This window comes from Carettochelys insculpta, chromosome 27 (assembly GCF_033958435.1).
Source record: "Carettochelys insculpta isolate YL-2023 chromosome 27, ASM3395843v1, whole genome shotgun sequence".
Taxonomy (NCBI): Eukaryota; Metazoa; Chordata; order Testudines; family Carettochelyidae; genus Carettochelys; species Carettochelys insculpta.
In genome coordinates, this window is record NC_134163.1 from 12,299,412 (window position 1) to 12,326,512 (window position 27,101).

General features: G+C 54.1%; 1 protein-coding gene across 2 annotated transcripts in view; it reads left to right on the top strand.

Annotated features, from left to right (window-relative positions):
- The window catches only part of ARID3A (AT-rich interaction domain 3A), a 126,414-nt gene extending 109,297 nt beyond the window's left edge, over positions 1-17,117 (top strand). For both annotated transcript variants that reach the window (XM_074978632.1, XM_074978631.1), the window contains exons 4-9: positions 4,224-4,296; positions 9,766-9,949; positions 10,732-10,979; positions 12,257-12,568; positions 13,684-13,773; positions 16,303-17,117. In XM_074978632.1, coding sequence (XP_074834733.1) covers positions 4,224-4,296; positions 9,766-9,949; positions 10,732-10,979; positions 12,257-12,568; positions 13,684-13,773; positions 16,303-16,490 — 1,095 coding nt within the window. In that variant the 3' untranslated portion in view covers positions 16,491-17,117. The remainder of the gene's footprint in view (positions 1-4,223; positions 4,297-9,765; positions 9,950-10,731; positions 10,980-12,256; positions 12,569-13,683; positions 13,774-16,302) is intronic.
- The last annotated feature ends 9,984 nt before the right edge of the window (positions 17,118-27,101 follow it).

Sequence of the window (27,101 nt, forward strand, 5' to 3'; positions counted from 1 at the left end):
TGTGAGTATAAATGGAAGCCCACCGAGAGGTTGCATTAGAAGCTTCACATAGATCTTCCTGTCACGGTTTATAAAAACATCCCCCAGATGTGTGTTGCTAAGGCTCTTTGCAGCGTGTAATGCCCCATACCTTGCTTCATTAATCTCCTCTGGTTTACAGCAGCATCAGCGCCTGGTATTGTACGAGGCTTGGTGGTGGGGGTGAGAGGGCGGGAGTCATGCATCCCTTTGCAGAAAGGTGGGGAAGGGGATTCTGTCCCGAGGGTCTCACTGCAAGCGAAATTCACTGTTGGGGGAGGTGTCGCCAGAGGAGGTTGTGAAGACCAGGACTTTAACAGGGTTCAAAAAAGAACGAGATAAATTCATGGAGGTTGGGTCCATCTGTGGCTATTGGCCAGGGTGGGTAGGGACGGTGTCTCTAGCCTTGGTCTATCTGAGGTTGGAAATGGATGTCAGGAGAGGCGTCGCTTTTGCGATCTCTTCTGGTCAGTCACTCTGGCGTATCAGGCATTGGGCTTTTGGTCGGACCCAGTAGGGCCGTTATGTTCTTATGTTGGTTTTAAACCAGATGCTCTGTAAACAAGATCGGTAGTGTGTCCAGACAGGATCCAGTTTATTCAAGGGCTGGGTGGGGGTGGGCTGGGGATGCTAAAAGCCCCGGGGAAATCCTGGAGATCTGGGGCTGTGAGTTTGCAAAGGCGTTTGCAATCTCTGAAGAGTTCAGAGAGGGTGTAATTTAACATCACCGGCTTTTTGGGTCGTGTTTAGAGACGGACGGGGGGCAAAGGTCCCACCAGCTGGTTCAAGTGACTGACGCTCTTGCTGCACGAGGAGAGGAGAGACAGTATTAATAGTCGATGCAGTACTTTGACGCCCACGCGCTCTGCAGCGAGTGAGCTTTCCGTGCCTTGAGGAATTGCTGCATTCGTTCCCCTTACCAGCTCCGCAGGTTTCCCTTCCTGCTCAGAAACTCTTGCACAAACCATGAAGGAAACAGCTTTTGCAAGGGGTTGAATCTCCATGCTGTGTCAGTGTACCCCTCCCCCGATGGCTTTAAGGCAGCGGCTGCTGTGGAGCATTGTTAAAGCAAAGTTGATTCTAGGGCCCAGCTTAACAAAGGCTCATCTGTAATAACTAGCCCAGCTGAGTCCCTGCATACACCCTTAACCCTGGGAGCTTTGCCAGGCAAACCTCTGGAGGCTAGCGGCTGTTCTGACTCCTGCTGCTGTTATGATGCACGGTGGTAGGAATCGGGGCTCTGTTAGGCAGGGAACTGGACGTGAATCTGACATAAAAAGCTCCCTGCCCCAAAGAGCTTGCAATGTGGACATGTGGATTTCTGCCCCTGGGCTTGGCAATGGGGTTCTTCGCATAACAATCTGGTTAAAGGTATTTACCGAGGGGTTGCGGGGGAATCCGTTTTATTGGAACAACTTGGAGACAAGCTTTCGAGCTCCAAAGATCTCTTCCTCAGCGTCGGCTCGAGAGCTTGTCTTCCTCACCCATAGAAGCTGGTCCCTACCTTGTCTCTCTAAACACCATGTGACCAACAAAGCTGCACAAGGTTAAAGGTGCATTTAGCGAAACAAGCCCTGGTCAGTCTGGAACCCTTTCTAGGTAACCGATCGTTTTTCTGCCTCTTTGAAGGCCCAGCACGGCTCCAGGTCATGCAGAGCTGCCTGCCTGTTCCTCGGGAAGGAAGTTTTGTGGCTCTTGCTCATGCAAAGCCTGTGCCCAAGTAACATGTGAATTACACTGCGTCGGGGTCCTGCCACACGTGCCTCAACTGTTGATGTAGATTAGCTCTGCCTGTAAGCAGCAAAAGGCCAGTTGCTGCCAGGGACACTGCCACCGATGATTTCTGACATAACGGCGGACTTGGCTGTGTATGGGACCAAGTGCTGTGGGCCTGATCCTGCTCCCATTCTAAAGCTGAGGTAGTCAGGTGGGGGTTGATCCTGCTTGAAGCAGGGGGCTGGACTAGATGAACCTCCTGAGGTCCCTTCGAGCCCGAGGATTCTGTGATAGGTGCCCACGCCTGGCTGAACTGAATGTTCTTGTCATTTGGGCACTGAACTCCGTGATGCCCCTTTTGCCAAAGAGACTGGCAGACCTGAATGAGCCTGTCTGCCCGAGTGGACCCCAAGGCATACCAGTCTGCCCCCACGTTCAGCCTGGCTTGGGTATCTCCTCCAGGAAACGACTGTTCTGCTGCTCGTACAGCCTTCCCCCCTGCCACACAGCTGGGGATGAGGTGCCCCTCGTGTATGAGGTTTCTGTGCCTCTCTTGCACCAGTAACCAGGAGCTACCAGAGGGCTGGTTAGACAGCATTATCCAGGTAGCCAGCAATGGTCTCTGCCACCTTAACATTCAAACTCCAAGCCATCATTAAGGGCTTGAGCTGCCCAGCTCTTCTATGAAGAGGAGCATTATGGGAACTGTTATCCCCCTTTACAGATAGCCTTTCTGTGTCACAGATGGCAAAGTGACTTGACCACAGTCACACAAGTTTGGGGGATCTTGTTTCCATGCTCAGGGTCTAACTGGTTGCCCTGTTTGGGGTTGGGAAGGAATGTTCCCCCTGGGTCAGATTGCCTGAGAACAGTGTTCCCTGTAGCTGAGCGCTTGGTGGCCACCCAGGAGAGAGTCAGGTGCCACCCAGCTGACTTGCAGAGTGCTCACAGCCTGCAGCCTGTTTTTCTGCCAGTGGTGCACATCCGCACACACCTGGGTGCACAGACCAAAATTTATTCTACCTGTGGATGTTAAAAATTAGAGGGAACCTTGGTTGAGACCTTGTGGGGTTTTCACCTTCGTGGGCACCATGGAGCACAGGTCACTTGTGGTTTAAACTGCTATACATGATGGATTCTCCATATCTGGAAGTCTTTAACAGAGTGGAAGCCAGCCTGTGGCTCACGGGCCACCCATCAGGCCCCAAAGACATTCTGTTTATCATTGCCAACGCATGGGGTTGCTAAAATCCTCTGGTTTCCATCCACCTAGGTTTTTTATTCCTTACTGGTATTACGTAAGTGGCCCGCACATGAAGTGAGGCGCGTGCTGAGTGCACAGAGCATTGTCTGTGAGAGCCGGGTGCTCCCTCTGCAGCCCATCCAAGTGCTGCTACGGTTCAGTCGGTGCACTCTGCAAGTCCTGGGTCCACCAGCGCAGTTAGCAAAACTGCCTCATCCCAGGAGATCGGCTTGGTGACAACAATCTGGTGGCCCACTGAGATGAAGGAAGGCCGCTCCTGCAGACCACCACTAGCTTAGGTTGCTCCTTGAGTGGAGGGATAGCTCAGTGGTTTGAGTATTGGCTGGCTAAGCCCAGGGTAGTGAGCTCAATCCTTGAGTGAGCCATTTAGGGGTTTCTGGGAGAAAATAGCTTAAGAAAAAGGGGTGGTCGTTGGTCCTGCCAAAAAGGGCAGGGGGTTGGACTCAATAACCTCCTGAGGTCCCTTTGGACTCTATGAGATACATATCTCTATGAATTTATATTATTATCACTGTTTTAAACCGTGATCTGAGGACATCAGTAACTCAGGCAGAGGTTAGGAGTCTATTGCAGGAGTGGCAGGGGTAGGATGGGGAGGTCCTGTGGCTGGCAATGTACAAGAGGTCAGACAGGATGATCACGATGGTCCCTTCTGACCTGAACGTCTATGAATCTTCCAAGCCCCATGCAACTGGCTTAACTACTGGGCCAGGCGTCCTAGCTACGGAAACAAACCTGCACTCACCTGCTTTTACTGCCTTCTAATCACCGCTTCAAACCTCAGTCATCCGAATGCCTTAAAACCAGCCAGTACCTTGGGCTGCGATGCGGCTGGGCCTCGAAAGGGAGCAGCCTTTCTAGCCATCTTAGCGTAAGTGGAAAGCCTAGAGGCTAAAGGAAACGGGGTGGGTGAGACAGAGACCTGGCTGCGTTTCAGATGTCTGCTTCTTGCAGCCTCCCTGATGTTCCCACCAGTGCTGTTCACCAGCTGACCTAGTGGCAAAGCCAAACCGTGTCTCAGAATAAACAATCCACCGTGTTTCATGCCTAGCAGGCTGAGTGCCTTCCAGCACGTTTAACTTCCTCTGACACAGGCTGGGCATTACAGAGCCGGACACTCCGGGGCCCTCCCTGTGGGAGCTGCACTGCCGTGTGGGGGTTTGTTGATGTTCTCCAGCCCCATGGGCCTGGCGAGTGACACATTCTCTTCCTTCTCTCTGCACAGTTGTACGAGCTGGATGGCGATCCGAAGAGGAAAGAATTCCTGGACGACCTCTTCAGCTTCATGCAGAAGCGAGGTGAGCCCTGTTGTGTTGTTCTGACCAGCTGGTGTGTGTGTGTGTGTGTCTGTCCCCTCTCCCCTCGCCACCCCGGGTGAGATTTGGGCATTTCTGAGCTCACGGAGCCCCAAGTTACAAAGAGTGTTACAAGGAGGAGGCAGAAAAATTGTTCTCCTTAGCGTCTGAGGTTAGGACACGGAGCAATGGGCTTAAACTGTAGCAAGGGAGGTTTAGTTTGGACATTAAGAAAAACTTCCTGTCCGGGTGGTTAAACACTGGAATAAATTGCCTGGGGAGGTTGTGGGATCTCCATTGCTGGAGATATTTAAGAGCAGGTTAGACAGACGCCTGTCAGGGATGGTCTAGATCAGGAATTCCCAACCGATGGGTCAGGCCCCAAACCTGGGTTGCCATTAGGTTTTCTAAGGGTCACTTGCTGAGCAGCTCTGAGCAACATGTGGCTCTTTAAGGAGCCATTTGCAGCTCCTGACACTCACTCCTCTGGCTCCCAGTCCCTGCCCTGCTGCACCGAAATGGAACTCAGTTGAATTGGTTTAATGGCCGGCAGGAGGGATCCAGCTGGTAAACCAATTCGGTTGAGTCCCATTTCAGTGCAGCAGGGCAGGGAACTGCCCACGCTGCAGGTGGGGAAAAGGAGTAGGAGGGCTGGGGGAAGCTGTGCACCAGAAGCAGCGGTGGTAGGCGCAGAGAAGAAACAGCAGTAGCAGCTTGCAGAGCTTGTGTGAGGTAGGTGGGGGGCGTGTTTTGGGGCTGAGAGGGGTTGATACCAGGGCAAGTGGAGGGTGCGTTTTTTCCAGGGAAGAACCTCCCCTCTCTGACCCATTGGATTAAAATGCTGAGTGGGGTCTTGAGAGAGCTAGACTTGATTTCCAGTTCTGCCACAGTCTCCCTGAGCAAGTCACTTAATCTCTGTTCCCTATTGGTAAAATGAGAATGATAAACCTGTTTCCTCTGCCTTGTTTGTCTAGATCTGGGGTGTCCAACGCCCTAGCCACTGGCCACACATGGGTATTTGATCGTCTGAGCATGGCTCGTTGTCTTTAACAATAAATACATGTTCAGAGTAGTGTGGCTAGTCTGTTAAAGCAGTAGCCCCTATTAAGGGCTGTAGGTTTAGAATGGGTTGGTGCCATGAATCTAAGCCAGCGGTTCCCAACCTTTTCACTAGTGCAGACCTCCAGTCCGCTCCCCAAGCCATTCACCGAACTCCAGCCACCCCCCAAACCATTCGCGGACCCCCATCAAAGCCAACTCTAGCCTCTCTGCACGCTTCATGAAAGGAAAAAGGAAACCCCAGCATCGATTTTCGGGCAGCGATGACTCGCATGATGAGCAGAAATGTAATTTAAAAAGAAGAATTTGATCATAACTTTGTGATTTATTTCAAACTTGTTTCCTAGGCTCATTGTTATTTATCTTTCATTATTTTCACGGCCCCCCTGCGATGCCCTCGGAGACCCCAGGTTGGGAACCGCTGTTTTAGACTGTAAGCTGTTTGAGGCAGGGACTGCCCCGCGTTATACACATGTGCAGCACCTGGCACAAAGGGGCCCTGATCTCTCCCCTCCTGGAGGCACTGCTGTCATCTAAATAATCTCTGTGGCTTACAAGGGCTGTGGTTGAAGAAGAGTTACCAGGTACAAACCGTGATCAGCTCCATCTCAGTAGCTATGGTTCAACCCCCCCACCTCTTCTCCCAGCCATGCCGCAGGCCTGTTTCCCTTCCCTAGGGGTTGCAGCTGTAAATTAGTAGCATCACCATGCAGTTGGGTGTGCGGGGGTTGTTTCTTGGCTTTAAAAAGGCAATAAATCAATAATGGAAGAGGCGGGAGGGGAGAACTTTTCACTGGCTTTCCCCTCCTTCAGGCTTTGCCATCTCTCCGTCCCTCCCCCACCCTTCCCCTCTGCAATAAACCAGAGGTCAAGACCCCCTCCCCATTTCCTGACTTTCCCCCCGCCCACCCAGCTGGCTGGTCTGGTGATTGGATCATTGGCATGATTCTACAGGCAGCTATGGATGAATGGCTATCTTATAGCCGCCCCCCCTCACCCCCCGAATGTATGGTCTCTGCCTCTTTGTATAAACATCCTGTCCCCCAACCTCCACCCCTGTGCCGGCCACTCTGGGCCCCAGCTCTGCGCTAAGAGGGTAGGTTCAGGATGATCCTGGCGGGAACTAGCTGTTGGTTAAGTGTAGCATGAAAGCTGGTCACGTGACTCACTGTAGCTGGGTGTTCTGTGGCATATGGCCTCCTGTTTTTTTTTTTTTCTCAGTGTGGGAAATTGGTCCCCAAACTAGTAGAGAGAGAGAGCACGCAAGAAAGCGTGTGAGTTTTTTTCCTTCCTGTTGTGGGGATTGTATTTTTAATTTGACAAATGTTTGTGCAGTGGATCATTTTTTCCAGCTTCTCTTTGGGCCCTGCAGCTTTGTTTGTAGGTGTGCATTCAGAATTTGGTTGTTCAATCCAGGGACCGCCTGAAGGTCTGTTCTGTGCGTTTGTTAGACTGTGCCCATCATGCTAGTATCTGAGCACCTTGCAGTCGAGCATTGAGTAACACAACTGACAACCAATGTGCCCTTTATGCATTTCCAGCCACATGTGAATTTTTTTCCATCTTGGTGCAAAATGAATTTTATGCGTGCTGAGGCATGTGCGGATGTGCACCACCAGGAAAAGCAAAGCCTAGCTGTGGGCGCTCTGCTAATTACCTAAGCAGCATCTGAATCTCTCCTGAGAGGCTGCCCAAGTGCTCAGCTTACAGAGAACGCTGCTGAGAACCATCACGGGGTGGCTGTTCTTTCCCGTACTTCCTGGAGATGCAGCGTAGTAAGTGTAGTTGGTCAGGTGTTTTTAATATACATCTTGCTCTGCGTCAGTGGTGGCAAAGGCTGGTCAAAAAACATGCCTGGCTCTTGGAGTGGAAGTTTGGGATGGGTTGTACTTCCTGGAGCAGCTTGTTCTACAGTCTGGGACCAGATGCCACAAAAATGTCTCTGGCACAGATGGTTTAGCTTCCAGCTGATGATCGGGTGGCCTACGACAGAGGTTGGCAACCAAACTAGCAAGAAAAGCCATTTTTTCCAATTTGGTAAAAAACTCGATAGTTCAAGAACAGCAGTGCAAGCGAATAGGAGACGTTCTTCAATAAATAGAGTCAGACTGTACTTTTTGCAACCCCCGTTTTAAGACCAGCGTGCGCACCACGATTTGTAATGCGTTGCCTGTTTATTGTGGGCCATTCACCAGCTTATCACATACTCTCTTTCCTCACGCTGTACATGGGTGTTTGTACCACTGTCTTCCTGACTTTCACTCCCAAACCGCCTCCCTCTCTGGAGGCCGCCGGGGGAATTATCCAGCGTTTCGAGATCACACATCGTTTGCTATTTAGACATGAGTTGTTCATTTTGGGGCTTTCAGACGTTCGCCGTTTATCAAAAATAATCAGGAGGGTTTTTTTTTTTTCCCTTTGCACTTACAGTGTCAGGAGCCACAAAGAAGTCCTTAAAAGGCTGCTTGTGGCTCAGGAGCTGCAGGTTGCGGACTCCTGACCTAAGACAAACAGTTTTGGTGCTAATAGGCCTATTGGCATGTGAATTCTCAGCCTGGCATGTGGCAGGCTGGTTTTTACCTAGCATACTAAGCTGTGAGGGGCAAGACTGTTAGCGTGGAGAGGCAGAGAGCTGGGATGGAGAGTGATCCTTGCCCGAAACCCCTATACCACAAAGTAGCAAGCACGCGATCACCCAGCTGCGGCTGCTGCAGCCTCTGGTTCTAGCCAGGATTCCCTCTCATTTTTCACATGTGTGCAGAATAAATTTTGTTCTGTGCACAGAGGCACGTGCCGATGTGCACCACCCATGGAAACACCTGCTGCCGGCTGTGGGCACTCTGCTGATCAGCTGGGTGCCTGTGTCTCTCCTGGCCCCAGTCCTGGGATTTTTCTCACGAGAAAAGCTGACCCTCCTGCAGTTTTCAGCCTTTTTGGGCTTTGGGGGCTGGGAAAATGGGGGATCCCTTGTAATCCTGGTTCTGCGAGAGAGATTCTGAAGTACATTTTGGGGCCCAAGTCTGGTTAACCTCGAGTCTCCATCCTGGACCGTGAATGCAGATTTGAAGGCGTTGGCCCTTTCTCCCCCTCTGACACAGGAGTGTCTCTGCGGGATCCCACGGGGGTTTTTAAATCTGGCTTTCCAGGGCAGATGGGACCTTTGGTTCCATTGCACAATCCTTTGGTCTCACATCAGCCTCGTGCTCCGGGACAGTGGTTTCCATCTCTTCCGCTGCGTGACTGCTTTCCCACACTCTCTTTAAAAACCCCACTGCTGGGCTTCACCTGCTAGTACCACCTGCTGGACACGACCCAGCCGGTGTCTGGAAGCGCCTCCCTGCGCTGGATGCACAGAACAGCCTCGCACAGCACGGCTTAGCTGCCACAGCGGAGGTCTTAGGTCGAGAATCTGGGAAGAGTGACATGCCTCTGACGCTAATGCAAGAACAGAGCAGTGGATAATAGCCTGAATATGCTGTTGTGGGGAGGGGGGGGTTTCTCTCTCCATCGCATCCTTTTCCTAACACTCCCAGCCCATTACAGCTTCCTGGGGCATCCCAGATCAGGACAGGGCAGCAGGTAGATACAAGAACACCCAGCCTTCAAGTAGGCAGCGAGGTTTTTGCATCAGCCCAGTCCGATACACAGGCTCCATCTAACGTGTGCATGACCAGGCCTCATCCAGCAGAGGAAGGTCAGGTGTGTAAATAAAAAATGTTGAAATAACATACACAGATCTCCCTCACCCATTGCTGGACATGAGCTGGGTGCACTGGAAAGGGAGCTGGATTTCTTGCTGTGTTCTAGCACCAGCAGGCGGAAGGGTCCCTGGAATTTCAAGGCCCTTTCCATGCCGCTGCAAAAGGGATTTTCTTCAAAAATGTGTCCCAGGCACCCTCAGGATAAAGGCAATCTCATCTGAAGGACAAGTGGTTTCCTCCTCGTTAGTTGCACATTCTAATAGATCCCAGAGGGCTCCACTGAGCTCATTGTCCCCCTGGGCTAGGTGCAAATGTACATGTTGTTAAGGACAGTGCAAGCCCCAGGAAAGCTAGAAAGGCAAAAAGGAGGGGAAGGGAAACTGAGCCACAGACTAGGACTGTGACTTGTCCAGGAAGAAATCCAGGGCTTCTGAGCAGGGTTCCCGCTCATGTTTGTCCATCAGTGGGTAGGATAAATTTTGTTCTGTGCACCGAGGTATGCGTGGGTGTGCACCACCCCTAGACACACACGCTGCCGGCTGTGGGCGCTCTGCGAATCAGCTGGGGCAGCACCTGACTCTCTCCTGGTTGGCCGTCCAAACTCTCGGCTTCCAGGGAGCCCTGGTCCTGTGTCCTAGTTCCTCCGGGCTCCTCCGTTTCTTTGCCCTGGCCCAGCTGTCTCCAGCCTGCTGACCCCTCCCCACCTCCACAGGGACCCCCGTCAACCGAATCCCCATCATGGCCAAGCAAGTGCTGGACCTGTACATGCTCTACGTGCTGGTGACCGAGAAGGGGGGGCTGGTGGAAGTGATCAACAAGAAGCTGTGGCGGGAGATCACCAAAGGGCTCAACCTGCCCACCTCCATCACCAGCGCCGCCTTCACCCTACGGACCCAGTAAGCATCCTGAGATCGGGGGCGGGGGGGGTGGGGTGTGGCATCCGGCCCTTCCATCCAGCTGGCCTGGTGCTGGGTCCCGGCCCTGGTTCTACGAGGGGCGTCTTTAGCCAGAGGCTGATCTGGACAAGCCCCTGGGCTGCCTGCTGGCTCTGTGCCAGGCAGAGCCTCAGGGTCTGTCACGGAGAGGTTGGGGCTCCAGAAATCTGATTGACTTGGAACAGCCCTCTGGCAACTAGCCAATAGCCCCCTCCAGCTGCCCCCACCCCCTCCAGCTGCCCCAGCCCCCAGTGGTAGCCCCGCCCCCTCCAGCTGCCCCTCCCCCATTGTCTGTTTCCCCCCATTCCCCCTCCTTGGCTTTCCTGCCCTCTCTGGCTGCTCCCACCCTCTCTGGCTGCCCCTGCACCCTCCAGCTGCCCCGCCCCCGTAGCTTCCCTGCCCCGCCCCAGCAGCCCCCTCCCTGTCCGTCTGCCTCTGCCCCCTCCCTCCAGTCTCTCTTGGGGGTGTTAATTAGGGGGAGCAGTCAGAGTAGGAGGTGTGGGAGGGGTGCGAATGGCCAGCACATCCCATTTAACCTCTTCCTAGCTGCAGAACCCTTCAGCCTCCCCCCTGCAACCCGCCCAAAGACCAGCTCTGAAGGGGGCGCGGCTCTGGGGGGGAAAAGGCGGCCCTGGGCCAAAGCGGCCAGCTCGGTGGGTGGGTGGGCTGGAGACGTGTCTTGCCGGGCAGGGGGTGGCGGGCAGCAGGGGCCCCTGGGCTGAACGGGGCCTTTCCTCTGGCAGGTACATGAAGTACCTGTATCCCTACGAGTGCGAGAAGCGAGGGCTGAGCAACCCCAATGAGCTGCAGGCCGCCATTGACAGCAACCGGCGGGAGGGCCGCCGGCAGGGCTTCGGGGGCTCCCTCTTCACCTACTCCCCCAGCGGCACCCCCAGCCTACTCTCCTCCCCCAAGCTGCAAGTGCCTGCCCTGGGGCTGGCGGCGGCCACCAATGGTGGTCCCAGCGCCCCCCTGCAAAAGATAAAGAAAGGTAAGAGCTCGGCTGGGCCCAGCAGGATGAAGCCATGGGGAGGACAAGGGACTGGCTCTGTTCTCTCAAGCTCTGGGGAGGGGAGGTGATAAAATCCCTGTTGCATTTGTGGCTGAGCACGGGACAGAACCCAGGACCCATGAGCAACGTTCCCTCCAATTGTTTCCATCCATGTGCAGAATAAATTTTACGTGCACCGAGGCATGTGCGAACATGCACCATCAGTACAAACCCAGAGCCTGGGGGGGGTGCTCTGCTAATCAGCTGGCTGGCATCTGTGTGTCTCCTGAGCCCCTGTTGTCCTGTCCTGTCCCCCCCTGCTCTAACTATACTAAACCTAGGTCTGCTTCAAGAGCAGGGATGGGACCCAGGGGTCCTGCACCCAAGTTGTCCCTAAGGGCCCAAGTTAGCCCTTAGGTACAATCGCATCTTACTGACAGAGACCGAAAACTACTATCCAGGTTGTCCTGTTTCTCTCCACTCTCCCCCTGCTACCAGACCCTGACCGTGGAGGAGAGAAGGGATAGAGTGCAGGATTCCTGAGTCCCGCCCACCTCTCTCCGCCCTGCCCTGCTCTAATTACTAGACCAGGATTGTCAATTGTTCTTTGTCAAGGTTCTAAGTTCTTGGCCGAGGTCCAGACTCCAGAGAAAATAGTAATAAAATGATGATGATGAAGAATATAAAAAGATTCTGGAATCTATTCAAAAGCCTCTGGCGCTCTGGACTTGGCTACCTGCTGACTACTCCTGTCGTAGACCCCGGTCGCCTCCCAGACCTGGGGATAGACCCCAGAGTCCCGAGTCCCAGCCCCTCTGCCCTCTTTTCCTAGCTCTCGGATGAGAACCCCGGAGTCCTGGCCTGTGCTCAGTTCTGTGCTACGGTGTCTCCTTTACTCAATGCGCTTTAATGTCAGAATTTCAGCGACATGTGGCTCCACAGGGATGACTCTGCCCACCCACCACAAAGGAGGCCAGGTTCATTGCTGGACTACCGTAGGGGAAATTGAGGCACCGTGCGGGGCAGTCACGTGGCCCAGGTCTCTCAGAAAGGCAGGTGGGAGTAGGAGGTGGATGTCTTCGCTTCCAGTTCCCCTGATGTGACCACTAGACGATACTCCCCTCCCAGAGCTGAGAATAGGCTCCACAAGGCTTGATTCCCAGCCCCCAGGTCTAACCATTAGCCCTCAGTGCCGTGCATGTGTGAATCATGCATGATGCTGGCCTGGACCAGCCGTCCTGAGCTCACGGGACCCCCCTGCCCTCTCTTTGTCGCAGAAGAGGACTCCTCCATCCCAATCTCCATGCCCAGCCGACTCCCTGTGTCCCTTGCTGGCCACCCCGTGGTAGCAGCCCAGGCAGCAGCTGTGCAGGCCGCTGCTGCTCAGGCAGCGGTGGCGGCTCAGGCTGCAGCCCTGGAGCAGCTGAGAGAGAAGCTGGAGTCCGGGGAGCCTCCAGAGAAGAAGATGGCGCTGGTGACAGATGAACAGCAGAGGCTGATGCAGCGGGCCATCCAGCAGAACCTGCTGGCTATGACAGCGCAGCTGCCCATGAGCATTCGCATTAATAGCCAAGGGACCCGCTCTCCAGGTGGGTAGCATTGGGGCTGGGATCTTCCCCAGCAGTTAGTCCAACCCATGTCCCTGCTCGTCTTTTCCATCTGTGTGCGGAATAAATTTCTATGTGCGCTGAGTTGGAACAAAAAACCGAGCTGGGGGTGCTCTGCCAATCCACTGGGCGGCCGCTGAATCTCTCGTGTGGCCACACAAGCACTCGGCTTGTAGGGAACCCAGCCCCAGCCCGCTGGAGTGACACTGCCCTTGTTTATGGATTGGCAACAGCGGGCATTGAACCCAGGACCTCTGATTCTTAAGTCATGCCCTGAAAGGTGTGTATCTAATGCCCTCGGCCAAGCCTGGGCTACTTAGCTGGTGCTCTGCCAGCACTGGGAAGGCTGTTTTACTAGCCAGAGTTCAGAAACAAGCAGGACCCCAGGCCTCTTTTGTGTAAAGTCTGAGCCCAGCGGTGCTAACAGCTCTCATGGGTTCTGGGACGAGGCAAGGGGGGCTCAGCTCTGTGCACCTTGACGGGGCGGGGCCAAGGGAGGAAGGGGCGGAGCCTACAGGAGTCAGCCCATAGCGCCACCTGGACGGTGGTGCTGGCTACCCCCCCAGAGCAGTGTGCTGCAGCAGAGCCTTCAAAGTGGCCCCTGGCCACTGCCCCCTACCTCACGCCCGGTCGCTGGGCTTGTCTGAGCTGGACCCCGTCTCCTCTCAGCCCCGCCTCGCTGCCTGCATGAGACGCAGTTCCTGGATTCACACTGGGCTGGACCCATTTTAACCAGAGCTGAAATCCCAAGTCCCGAAGTGGCTGGGTTTGCCTCCCCAGGGCGGGGAAGTCTCTGCTTCCGACCCCAGAGCCTTACACCAGCCTTGTCCATAGGGCTCTCCACATTCCCCACCTCTTCCCCCCAGTCTCCCAAGCCCTCGGCGAGGCTGATTTCCGGGTACCCCAGCCGCCTCTCCGCTAGGGCCCCAGTAGCAATTCCAGGCAGATCAGGGTGCCGAGTCCCCTACCTGTGAAGGGAGAGGGGTTTGTAATAGCCCAGAAGGAAGGGGCTTGAGGGCAGCACCTGCAGGGTTCTGGGTGCCTAGAGGGTCAGGACGAGTCTTGTTTGGTTTATAATCTGCTTTTCCCGGCTGCAGAGAACCGCCAGGACTCCGGCATGAGCCTGACTAGCAACGGCACGAACAGCATCAGCATGTCAGTGGAGATCAACGGCATCGTCTACACAGGTAAAGGGAGGAGAGCCTGGTCTCCCTCTCTATGCACAGCGCTCGCTGTCCCCCCCTTCTCAGCCCATTGCTGGCCCAAAGAGTCTGACACGGCAAACCCAGGGCAGCTGCAGCCCCCCTGGGACTGCGTTGACATGGAACGGTGAGATGTTGTCCCAGTAGCCCCTCAGGGCTCCATCCTGCTGGGAGCTGGACAGACCCTGAGCTGGCACCAGCCTGGCGGTTCCGATGCTGCGGTCCCCTGCCAGCCTTTCTGGGTCAGACGCGCTTCTTCCTTGTCAGGCTTCCGGGGCTGGCGTTTGAGAAGCAGCAACTTGCCTCCTGGCGCCTTGCTGCCCGGTAGCAGCGTCCCTTCAAACCCTGTCCCTTAGGGACAAAGGCCCTTGCGAGCTGTTTTCCCGAAGCAGCCCTACTCCAGTAGCACCTGGAGCTGGGTGGGCAAATATTGGCCTAAGGGCTGGATCCAGTATGCCAGGGTTAGTCTCTGGCAGGCCACTGCTACATATCGATGTTTGCAGCCAATGGGAGCAGCGGGAAGCAGTGTCCCCGGGCAGGCCTGACGCTGGGGGACAAAGTCATCAAGTCGTAAAATCCTAGGGCTGGAAGGGACCTCAGGAGGTCATCAGGTCCAGCCCCCTGTCCACAGCAGGATCAACCCCAACTAAATCATCCCAGGCAGGCCGGGACTTAAAAACCTCTAGGGATGGAGATTCCACCACCTCTCTCGGTAACACATTCCAGTGCCTCACCACTCTCCTGGGGAAATGGTTTTTCCTAATATTAAACCTACACCTCCTGCTCGGTAACTTGAGTCCATTGGTCCTTGTTCTGCCATCCCTCGCTGCTGAGAACAGCCTCTCACCGTCCTCTTTAGAGCCCTGCCTTTAAGAGGTTGAAGGCTGCTATGAAATCGTCCCTCGCTCTTCTCTTCCGCAAACTAAATAAACCCAGATCCTTCAGCCTCTCCTGGTAGGTCATGTGCTCCAGCCCCCGCATCATTTTGGTCGCCCTCCACTGAACTCTCTCCAGTGCATCCCCAGCCTTTCTGTACTGAGGGCCCAGAACTGGATACAATGCATGAGATGTGGCCTCACCAGTGCCGAATAGAGGAGAATAACAACTTTTCTAGCTCTGCTGGAAATGCTCCTCTGAATGCAGCCTAATGTGCCGTTAGCCTTCTTGGCTACAAGGGCACCTGCTGATTCATATCCAGCCTCTCATCCACTGTAATCCCCAGGTCCTTTTCTGCTGCACTGCTGCTTAGCCAGTCGGTCCCCAGCCGGTAACAATGCTCGGGATTCTTCTGTCCCAGGTACAGGACTCTGCACTCATCCTTGTTGAACCTCATCAGATTTCTTTTGCTCCCAGTCCTCCAATTTGTTTAGGTCACACTGGACCCTCTTTCTACCCTCCAACCTATCTCCCTCTACCCCAGCTTAGTCTCATTCACAAATTTGCTGAGGGTGCGGTGGCAATAGCATAGCTGGAGTTGGCATACCGTAGGTCGACTTTCTCCGCCGTCCCCACAGCGGGAGGTCAATGGGAGAAACTCTCTCATGTACTTCCCTTTACTCCTCGCGACTTGCCAGGAGTACTGGGGTCACCAACATCCCCTGAGTGTTCAATTCAGCGCGTCCCTACTAGAGCTGCCAAATCGAATCCCGGAAGATCAACCTCCAGAGTGTCAAACTTCTGTCAGACACGCTCCCGATCATCACTGCGTCCTGCTGCTCCCGTTGGCCATGAACGGTGACCCACAGCCAGCGAGAGCTGTGAGAGCCCGATACCTGTGGAGGCGCCGGTGAATATGGCGGCACCGGCCCGTCAGGGGCTAGCCCTGGCAGGCTGCCACTATTTTATTGCCCATCCCTGAATTAGAGGCTGCGAGTCACACCCCGTAGGGCTGGGCGTGGTACAACACCTGCCGAGAGACGGTTCCTGCCCTGGAGAACTTGCAATCCAGAGCAGGGGTCAGCACCCTCTCTGAGACGGGGGCTGAAATTTGACCTTCTGATCTCTATGGACGGTCCGAGTGCTGGTGATACTTTTTCAAGTCACTAACAGTCCGACTTCCAGCACCTTCATTAGTAAATGAAGAGGCCGAGCTTTCCCGTCTAGCTGGTGGGTGGCAGCATTAGCCGGTCTGTTGTTAACCCGCAGGCGGCCTGGCTTGGAGCAAGCTCCCGGCTGCACCAGGGAGGAGGGGTGGGGCTGAGCTCCCACCTCGCGTGCCGCAGAAAATCAGCTCGCGTGCCACTCTCGGCACCCCTGCCAGGGTTTGCCGACCTCTGATCCAGAGAGACAGTTGGGAGGGGGAATAAGGACACGGTAACTTGCCCCACGTCACGCCATTGCTGGGAACAGAACTGTGGGGTCATAGCTGTACTTCACCGGTATCTGGTGGTGCTTATTCCTTAACGGCGATCAGGCGATCAGCAGGGCAGGGAGAGGAAGGAAGGAGCGATCTCCCCATTTTGCAGCTGGAGTTAGCGACCTCCCCCCAACCTTCTCCCTCTTGTCTGCCCCCAGGTGTGCTATTTGCACAGACGCCCGGCCCCTCGGCCACCTCCACCGCCTACAGCAAAGGAAACAGCGGGAGCCGGAGCAGCAGCAGCAGCAACAGCAGCAGCACAGGGGGCAGCAGCGGCGTCTCCCAGGCTGCCCCCGCTGGTTTGTCTGCCCCTCCAACCTCTACCTCTAATAACTCTTCGCCTTAGCCCGGCCCCCTGCCCACCACGCCAGCGCCTCATCTCCCCAAAAGACAAAACCACAGTACACCCGCGCCTGGAGCTTCTAGCACAGCTGATGCCAAAAACCAATCTTGGATCTGGCTTTCCCGGGGGCGAGGGGCATCCCCACCTCCCCCTCCCCCCGAGAGGACCGGAGAGAGAGTTTTGCAAGGAGAAAAGCTTTAATCCAGGGGGTTTCATTAAAAGCAGCCTGGACCCTGAGCCAGTGGTTACCTATTAGCTTTGGACCTGACGCACAGTCAGCCCAGAACTCTGCACCTCACAGCCAGCCTGCTTTGCACAGTGCAGTCGTTCCATAATGTTGGTGGCAATTGTGTTCTCCTGGATACCTCCGGACGGACACAGAGCTGCACCCACGCCTGCTGGCCTGCGCGTTTAATGAAATCTCCCAGCCTCTTTGGTTTTCGGGGTGGTTTTTTTTTTTGTTTTTTTTTGTGAAACTGAAAACAAAATTTGCAGAAGTGGGAGAAATTTTAGTCCAGTGAGTCTCTGTTTTTTTTAAAAGAATGACACTCAAGCTCTCTGGCATTTGACAAAGTGCTTAGTTGGATCTTTTTTGTAAATAGCTTCTATTTTAGTCTCGAAAAAAATCAAACCTTACACACAAATTATATATATATAATACACACACACACACACACACATGTCTGTGTGAGTGTGTGTGTGTGTGTGTGTATATATATATATATATATATATATATATATTAGTGTTTGTTCAGGGAAACAAAAAACATGTAACCTCCTTTTTTTTTCTCGTGTCATCACCCAATGTGGATCTTTGGTCAGTTTCGATCTGTGCAACTTTCTTTCAGACGTTGGCGACACCCGAGGTGCAGGAGAGAGCCGGGGTGACCCAGCGAACGAGCTCAGGTGTTTGTGTGCAGGGTGGAATGGGGGTGGTTTTGGGGACTGGGGCGGTTAAGCAAAGCTCCGTGCGGAGTTTTAGGGGGTTGAATTGTGTAGCTGATGGGCAATTATTAGGAAACTGTTTTGCAGGGCTGTTTCGCTGGGAAGAGCCTGTGTTTGTAGTATCTGTTTCCTTCAGGGATAGAGAGAAAGGGTTGGGGTGCCATTGCAGGCTCTCTGCTCCCTCCGCAACACGCTGATGGATCTTGGACCTGTGGCAGCCTGATCCAGCCCTGAGCCCAAAAAGCACTTAAGTGCCTGCTGGACTTTAGGCCTACCTGTAGCTTGAAGGAGTTACTCACCCACTCCAAGTTAAGCACGTGCGTAGGAGCGGGTGCTTTGGATTGGGGCCACAGCATGCAGGAGAGGCAGCTGGCTGCAAGTGGAGCTGTCTGCATGCCCAGTCTGCTTCCTTAGGGTCCTGATTTGGCAAAGGGCTGGTTCGAGGCCTTGACGTGAAGGGGACATCAGCAAATGCTTTACAGTTTAGGTCTGAACACTCTGGGGATAGGGCTGAGCGTCTTGGGGGCTGCAGGGAGACGGTGCATGAGGATGCGTCGTGGCTTGAGGTCAATAGCCAGCTCACTGCAGCAATACCATGCCCTGGCTGGCAGGAATTCTCTGGGTGTGACCTGGGAGGCACCGATTCTGCTTTGGAGGCAAAGAACAAAGAGGTTTTGCATTGCACGACTGACCGGCAAAGCAGCCAGGAGTCTGTCTCCCATCCCTGGTCCAGAGCACCCTCTGTCCCCCAGGCATAGAAGAGAGTCCCCAGCCAGAGGCCGTGAGCAAAGTAATCACTGAGATTTCCGTTAGACGAGCTCCCTTGGCTTCCTGTGCTGTATGGACGCAGGCTGCCCCTTCTGTTCCCATCAGCTTCTAAAAGGGGGAAGTGGCTCTGTAGCAGCACTTGGGCACCGGCTGAACCGTGCAGAGTTGCACTGTGTGATTCTGGGAACCGCTACGGTCAGGATCAGGCTCTGAGGAATAGCTTTGGAGCCCGGACCCGGTGCAGGGTGACAGCTACTCCCAAGTGGCTGGTACATTCTGGCGCTGCTCGAAGGGACGAGGGGCAGCAGAGGGAAGGGGAGGTTACCAAAGCTGAGCCACTGACCTGCCTTACTTTCTGGGCAAGATCTACCAGGCTCCTGAGAGGCAGCGTGGCAGGAGCGCACAGACCCCTGGTCCCTTGTCATTTTGCGAGGCTCGGGAAGGCCCCCATGTGCTGGACGAGGCGAGGGAAGCCGCGGTCGGTGTTATGAATGCAGGTTGCCTCCTGATCTCAAAGCTCATCTGCCTGGGAGGCTTCACGCGAATGCCCCCACCAGTCCGTGCCCCCTGCTTGCACAAGGTCCGTGGAAGGGCAGGAGGGGGCAGCGTTCTAGCCCCCAGCGCTTTTGATGCGGGAAAGCTGAACTGAGCTGTAATTTATGCAAACCTACGAGGTGCCTGCCCTGAAGGCTGGCCTCCGCCGGCCTGACACTAGGCCGACTCAAACCCATGCACCACGCCTGGCCCCTGGCGCTCGGACGGGTTTAACCAAGGTTCTGGATTCTCTAGCTACTGGGATTCCGAGGGGGCAGCAGTTTTGCCCTCCTCCTCCCTTTTCCCCTTTCATTCCCTCTGATCTGGATCTATGTATGATGCAGTTAGGCTCCCGCCTCCCATTGACTCGCACCTACCGCCGCGGGGCTTCTTGGAAAATCCCAGGATTCAGCTGAATCTGTGGCCCAACAGTGGCTGCACCGTTGCAGGGGTGTGGAGGGAGATGACCTGCCTGCAGCTCTGTGCAGTTAGGCGTCCTCGCAAGGGACCGGCTGGCCTGTTACATGTGGCCTGTTCTGTTTTTCTCGTGCGCTTGTTTAATTTCTCGGTGGAGAAAATTAACGTCAATGGATCCTCTGGTTCCCCACCCCAGCCCTTCCAGAGAACCTTGTTCCCAGGGGCTTACAGCGCAGTTACCTCTGCGTAATTAAGTCCAAGGGAGCGTAATTTAATGAGCTCTGTGGTGTGTGCTGTGCTCCTGACAGCAGTGCTGGGGGAGGGGTCTGTTCGGGAGGAGAAACTCCAATTTAGAGACAATCTAGGACTTGCTGCAGAATGAATCTGTCCAGCAAGGGGTTGAGAAGCCTCAAAAATCCCCAGCTGGGAACAATCCTGCAAGGTGCTGAGCGCCATTAAAGCCCACCCAAGCAGCTTGGTCAGCACTTCTCAGGATCAGGCCATACTCCCGTGTCCTGCCGTATTCAGAGATTTCTCTGCCCTGTTCTGCGACTGCTCGTAAAGGCACCGGAGGGTCCTCACTTGTCTATCAGGCGCTATAAAGGGCCTGATTCTGATTTTCATCAGCTGTGATTTACACCAGCGCAGAGGGAGGGTGAGAAGCGAAAGTGAGTAAGATTGGCACGCTCACTTTTGCACAGGGGCGAGCATCTGTGCAAAGGGTTGGCACCTGACATGCCTCCCGGCGTGACCTCACTTGCAAAATGGTGGCACCTCTATAGCTGCTTTTAGAAGCACACGACAGGGGGAACCCCTCTGGATTTTTTAAACCATGGCTTTTCTTGAGATTTTTGTGCTTTTCCATTTGATAAACCAGCTCCCGGACTGTTTTACTGGTCACGAGCTGCTCTGACTGCCTCCAGTCCCCTGACCCTGCATATCACCAGCAGCCACCTGCCTGAGACCTCGCAGCAGAGAGAAACTGATCTAAAGGCAATCCTACAATGTAGCATGGAGATTGTACATGGTCTCCCTTGCTCAGCATTCCCACCTCACTTCTAGATAGCTGTCACACCTCATCATCTGCTCAGGGCTGACATGGCAAACTTTTTCGTCCTAGGTTCCTTTTTATTTTTATTAACTGGAAAAACCAGGTGGAGTGGATAAAAGTCAGTGAGGTTCCTGTTTTCCATCTCTCTGCACTTGTCCCCCAAATCCTTTTCGAGGTGTTGCTGCTGTTAGAGGCAGATGTTGGGGCTAGGTATGTTCAGAATGGCCTGGGGGGGCGGCATTTCAAAGGAATCCAACACGTCAAACCCCGAGCGTTTGTCCAAGCTGATCTCAGGGGTCACCGTGGAAGCTGAGTTCTTGTTTTGGTGACACACACAAACACACACACGCATTGCAAATGTTGAACATTTGAAAATGCACAACCCGACAGACAACGCCCCAAGCCTCTGCTGCTTGTTATGCTGCTGGGCAGACGGTCCCATGGGCTGGAGCCCTGCGATGAAGCATATTGTTGCAGAGATATTTTTTAGAACGTGCACTGGGGTTTGAGTTTAGTTTTTTATTTTTCTTTCTTTCTTTTTTTTTTTTTTTTTTTAAATCTCCATTGTGAACGTTAAAGATACGCCATAGGCGCGCCGCATTTCTGTCCAAACACATCCCCCTGGCATTGCTGCAGCTCACCTGCCGGAGATTAGAGAGTGGACGAAATCCCCCCGGGTTATTTGCAGTTTGTTTTCCTTTGTGCATCTGACAGCGCTTTGTGTGTGGTCAGTTTCACTGCTTGTCTCCTTCTGCAGGGCTGGAGCCAAACCTAAGTCAGTTCCCACTGACTTTCATGAGGCCCCTAGCTGCTTCTTTCCCATCCCAAGACCGGCTCTTCAGGTGATTGCGAAAGCTGGGAAACTGGCAGAGGGAAGGCAAGGCCCTCGGGTTGCTTTCAGTTCATTGAAATTGACCCTTTAAGTTCCACTGAGTGACTGAATGGTCACTTGCTGCACACAGCTAGTCAGACCAGCAGACCTACCTGCCATCTAGCTGGGCTCTAGGTAGGAACTAACAGGAGAATAGTGAACCCTGTTGTCATGTACGCTGACTTCTGCTGGGGGCGGGTCTGGGAATGATGAAGCATTAACATGTTTCCTAGCCACGATGGTTTTTACCAGCATTCCCTGTAAGCTGAGCCCTCAGGTAGGCGGCCTGGAGAGATTCTGGTGCTATCCAGCTGATTAGCAGAGCACCCACAGCCGGCAGCGTGTGTTTCTATGGGTGGTTCATATCCACCCATGCCTTGGTGCATGTGATAAAATTTATTCCACCTATGGGTGGAAAAAAAATGAGGGGGAATGCTGGTTTTTACCAATACCATTATGGCAATGAGGAGTGTGACTTTTTACTGTTATAGTTCTATCAGTACAGCCCCTGGGGTGGCTACAGTTAAGCCAGTATAAAGGTGATTTTATACCAGTTGAGTTATTTGCCTTCTCCTCCAGCAAGAGCTCATTTTATACCAGTGTGACGGCATCTGCGCTAGCTGGGTTGTGCTGCTTTGACTCCTGCTGCCTATCTCAGGTGGGAGGAGCCACAAAGGGGCTTAAACATGGTGCACGGAGAGGCTGGAGCCTATGGATTTAATCCTAGGCGGTGTTAAAAGCTACCTGCCTAGCCCTCTGGGTCAAGAGTGAGTCAGCTTTGTTACACCCAGAGTGCGCTGTCTGAATTGGAGTTGTGTCCCCTTTCCCAGCCTTTGACTTGAGAGCCGGTTCCTCGCTTTTCCCCAAGGCAATGTGACCTCAACTGTGTGCCTGGGACACGCAGGGTCTTACGGGAGTTGTAGGTGCAGTGTCTGTTGGTTTCAGTGGACTTGGCGTCTGCTTGTGCCATGGCTGAGGTTGGTCTCTGGTGCATCCGGGAGGATGCAAGTGAACCAGGCTGCGGAAGAAACGCAGCTGCTGCGCGGCAGTGGGGAAGTCTCTTCATGCGTGTTCCAAGCTGCGTTCCGCTAGGCGGTTCCCTGGTCCCTCCTAAACGGGCCTCAGTCTGCACCTTTACGCCCCCTCCTTGCAGCCTTGCTGCCCTGCTGCAACCCACTTTGCAATCCTGGGCGGGGCTGGTGCGTTCTCACTGCCTGTCGGTCGCACCAGTGCCAGTAACCTCCCAGTAAACAGCAGGGCCTGGCTTGGCTACTCCTCTATTTCCCTGACTGCTGAGATCCCGACAGGAGAGTGTGCCTTTCAGGGAGGTACCAGGGCCTCTCAGGTGGCTGATAGCACCTTGGCCTCCCAGAGAATCCAGCTAGAAATGCCCGCCCTGCTCTGCCTTGTCGTGCAGGTGCACCCCTTTGACCTTAGAGGCCAGGGGACACTTTCAGTCCAATCCAGCCCAGCCAGTGCAGCTCTCTGCTCTGTAACCCAGCAGCTGGTTTGTATCTCACCGAGATCCAGGTTAGTGAGGCCGGGGCAGCTCCTTCCGGAGCCTCAGGATGTAGCCCAGACAGATGTGCGCCTCGGCCCAGCCGGCTGCTAAGTCGCTTGCAGAGGCATGCGATCTCTGACAATTAGCATCTCGCTCTGTGGCCCACTCCCGTGGCACTGGGGGGGCAGATTCCAGGCAGGACGCTTCCTTGTGAGGCAGCAGAGCAGCAAGGCAGACCTCATGTGGCTGCTGTGCCAAAGTCGGGTGGGTGTGATCTCCGTGTAATACTACAGAAAGTCCACGCTAGCAAACACAGGGCCGTCCGTAACTGTTGATGGTGCCTGACATTGGGGAGGGAGAGGAGGAACTGCCAATCCACCAGAGGGGTTGGGCGGCTGCAGAGGGGGTGGGGCGGGAGCAAGGCAGGAAGACACAGGCATGGAAACTGGCGGGATGCTGCCGCAACCCCCACCCATTTTAGGTGGCACCCCAGCTGCTGCTGGCCTCGGGCTCCTGGGGCTTCACCACTGGCCCTGTGCATGCTGCTGCCTGGGGCACCACTACATCTGGGGGGATCCAAGCGTAGCAGTGCCCTGCGCAGCTGCACATTCTGCGTCTGTCCAAGGCCAGCCCCAAGCTCGCCTCTCTCTCTGCTGCAGATTGAACAGGGAGAATTCGGAAGCCAGAGGATCTGGGGAGTGAGACTTCGCTGCTGCTTCAGGCTGCTACAGACACATCTTTCTCCATGGCAGGAGCTTGGAGGGGATCGGCCCTGCCTGAGACGGGGTGCATAAGGCAAAGGAAGGGCCTGGCCCGAGCATGCACCAAGGAGGTGGCCTACTTTTGTGATGCAGCAGGAGAGGGCGAAAGTGCAGGGGCGGGCAGGGAGCTGCAGTAACAATCAGATAAGCCGCCTGGTTGGAATTGATGGCGCCTGCAGGGTGGAAGGTGCAAGCTACAGAGAGTGGGCTGGGGACCAGGCGATGCTGGCCCTGCTGAGCAGTGGGGGGCAGGTTTGGCATTAGAGGATCATGGCCCTTCTCAGCAGTTGCACCCGAAGGCTGCCTTGCAGCTGGGGGACCAGCCCTCTGGGAAAGGAGCTTGTGGTGGGAAGCAGCAAGCAGACACTGGGAAGCCAGAGAGAAAGATCCAGCTTCTAAGTTGTTTCTCCTCCCCCAGTGCCAGATGACAAGGGATCAGACCAAGCTTTGGGACCCCAGGCTATGCAGCGTCTCCACCTCCTGCTTTTTGAGGGTTGTAGGGTTTTTCGGCAGAGCCAGCAAGGGGAGACAAAGGGAACTGCAGGTGGTTGGTGCTTCTGGAAATCAGGTGCCTATAAGCACAGGGGACCCTTCATCCCCAGGGAGGCTGAAGCTTCTGATGCCTGGTGAGATGAAGGGCATCCGGCCAGAATCCACTGAAGTCAAAAGAGTGGCTTGTGCTGACTTCTGGGGGCTCTGGCTGGAGCCTGGTGCCAGCTGGGAACATAAGACATATGCTTCAACAGCCTAAAAACAATGAGAAGTCATGTGGCACCTTATAGACTAACATATTTTGGAGCATAAGCTTTCGTGGGCAAAGACCTGCTTCGTCAGATGCATCTTTGCCAACGGAAGCTTCTGTTCCAGTCAATCTGTTAGTCTATAAGGTGCTGCAGGGCTTCTTGTTTTTGCAGCTACAGACTAACACGGCTTCCCCGCTGCTACTTCAGCATCCTGCTTCTCAGGGCTCCTCGTTCCCCTCTTGTCCTGTCAGAGCCCCAGAAAGCTACGATCCTGTCCCCCATTCTCATGTTCCTTCCCTGCTGCCAGCCGCAAATGCCTTCTGTCTCCTTGCCTTGGCAGACTCCCTGGGCTGCTGCCCCCCGCGAGCTCCAGCCAGGAGCTTTGACAGGTGAAGTGCAAAGTGGAGTTCAGCCCAGAGGGAAGAGCTGACGGCCCGTGGCCGCCCGGCACAGGACCACAGGGCTTTCTCCCACCTGCACAAACCTTCCAGTGCATCCTGGCTCTCTGAGGCCACTCCATCCACCCGAGTCACAGGAGCACTTCGATGTGCTCAGCCAAATCGGGCTGCATGCGTGGTCAGATTGACGCATCCTGGATGGCTCCAAGCAATGTAGGAGCCGTCTCTGGAGCGTGACAAGTAGCACAGGTGTCTAAACGCCGGTCGGGTCCCCTTTCAGCTGGGCTGTTTGCGCTCCGGCAGCGGAATCGGCCCTGTAGTCTGGGACAAGCGAGTTTGCTCACCCGCAGCCTACAATCAGTATGCATCTCGGGCGAGATCAAAGATCCCGAAACCCTCTCTCAGTAGCTAGATCTGATGAAGGGTTTTCCCCTCTCCCACCTCCTCAACGCCAAAGCCTGCAGCTAGAGGCGTCTCCTCGTGATGTCTCTGTCACTGAGGGCATCCACAGCTGCTCCCAGCCCGTGTTGGGTGCAGGACCAAGGAGGTGCATTAGCCTGCTGAACCCAGGGTTGTGAGCTCAGTCCTTGAGGGGCCATTTAGGGATGTGGGGCAAATACATTTTAAAAAAAAAGGGACTTTTTTTGGTCCTGCCAAGAGGGCAGGGGACTGGACTCGAAGACCTTCAGAGGTCCCTTCTAGTTCTATGCGATGTGTGTGTGTGTATCTCCATATATTTCTTTCATTAGACACCCTACCTGGTTAGGCCCTTGGTACTTTGTGCAGAGCCGGGGCTGGAAACATATCCTCTCTCCAAACAAACACATTGTTTCGCCTTGTATAAAGAGCCTTAGGAAGCGGGGTGGGTTGGGGATGGGAGAATTTCTATATTAGCTTCTAGAGCTTGTGTGTGTTTTGCGTGTGCGTGTCAAGCAAACCCAACCTTGGGAGCAAAACGGGTTTCGTATGCGGTCTGGGCTCTCGGAGTGAGAGCCAGATGGTTACTCAGGGCAGACGACCTGCTGTCTGGATCTGATTGTACTGTTGGGGGACGGGGTTGGGGGACAGGATTTGCTTGCTGTGTCCCTTGTTTTAAGTTCCAATTGTTTGGAGGTTTGGGGGGGAGGGTGATTTCTTATCCCTGATTTTTTCATCCAGGAGAAACTTGGCATAATGCCGCCTGGCACAGCGGAGAGCGTGACCTGGGTTACTCCCCAGTCTTGACTGCAGCAGAGGCAGCTTCATTCGGGTGCCTTCTGACTTTTCCCTGCCCTGCTCTTGTCAAAGGAGGCCGGGCAGCTGCTGGTACCAAAGGTGCAAGGGGCACCTGGACCTGAGCACTGCTGAGATACTTGACTTCAGAAGGGGCTGCGTGCAGCATTCGGGCCCACGGTAGCATGTCCCCGAGCGAGATCCGGACAGGGTCCCCAGGTTCAACACCGGGCCCAGCTAGCGTATGGAAAGGGCCCCTCACTGGCAGGAAGACAGCTTCTGGGGAGAAAGCCTGTCTCTCTGCTGTGCCTCTGGGCTGCCGCAGCATCTCCCAGCATGAGCCAAGGAGCCGGAAGGCTAGGTGCAGGAACCTGGAGGTGTCCACAGCACTGGCAAGCACAGAGCAAACCTCATGCCAAATGCTGGACAGCCCAGAGGCCAGAGAGAAAAGGTTTTCCTCCCAAAAGCCATTCCCCGCCCTCTTAACTCTCACCTGGCTAATGCTGTTTCATGCCCCCCAGTTCCCCACTCGCCCAGGGTTCCGCTGAGCCCTGCTTGCTTCTGAAGCTTTGGTTAGGACGGTGCTTGCTCCTGGGACTTAAAACATGCTGCTTTAAGGGACTGCCTGACTACCATCAAAGAACTCTTTTGGTCACTGGTTTTGTGCTGGGGTAGGGGTGTGTGTTGAGATTTTTAGTAGGTTTCTGCATTTGTACAGTCCCTATTTTTATTCCTTCCTCTCCCCACTAATTTTTGGTTGTTTCTTTTTTAATGGGGGGGAAGCGTATATCACATTCAGCTTTTTTCCTTTTTGCATATCGATTTTTTTTTGTAATTGTTTCTCTGGGGTTTGAAAAGCAAAAGGAATGAACACAGCTGCAGAGGCAATTATCCAGCACGCTATCTTAACTCAGGTAAAAAAAAAAAACCAAAAACCAAAAAACAAAAACCACAAAAAAAAGAATAAAAACCACATTCTACCTCTGATAATGGCGGGCCTCGGGCTGCCTGTCCTGGGAATCCCGCGGTGAAATATTTCAGTTTTTGCAGACATTCAGGTATTAAAACTTTGTGATTATTAAATAGAATAAAATAAAAACACTGAAAGTTTACATTTTATAATAACATTATTATACAGATTGTATTTAAACTTCAGAATATTTAAGACAATTGTAGCCCTGTAAAGTGGATGAAATATTAAAAACAAAAACAAAAATCGAACTTTTAATATCGGCTGCTGATTTCATTGCGTTGCCTGCTTTTTAGCCACCGAATCCCTACGTGTGCAAAGAAATATAGGGCTGCCCCTGGATTATTAGATGTATTATGGTAATGCCTAGGATTTCAAAACCTTTGCGCTGAGCCCTGTAGACTATTAGGTGTATTACAGTGGCACTTAGGAGCTCCCATCAT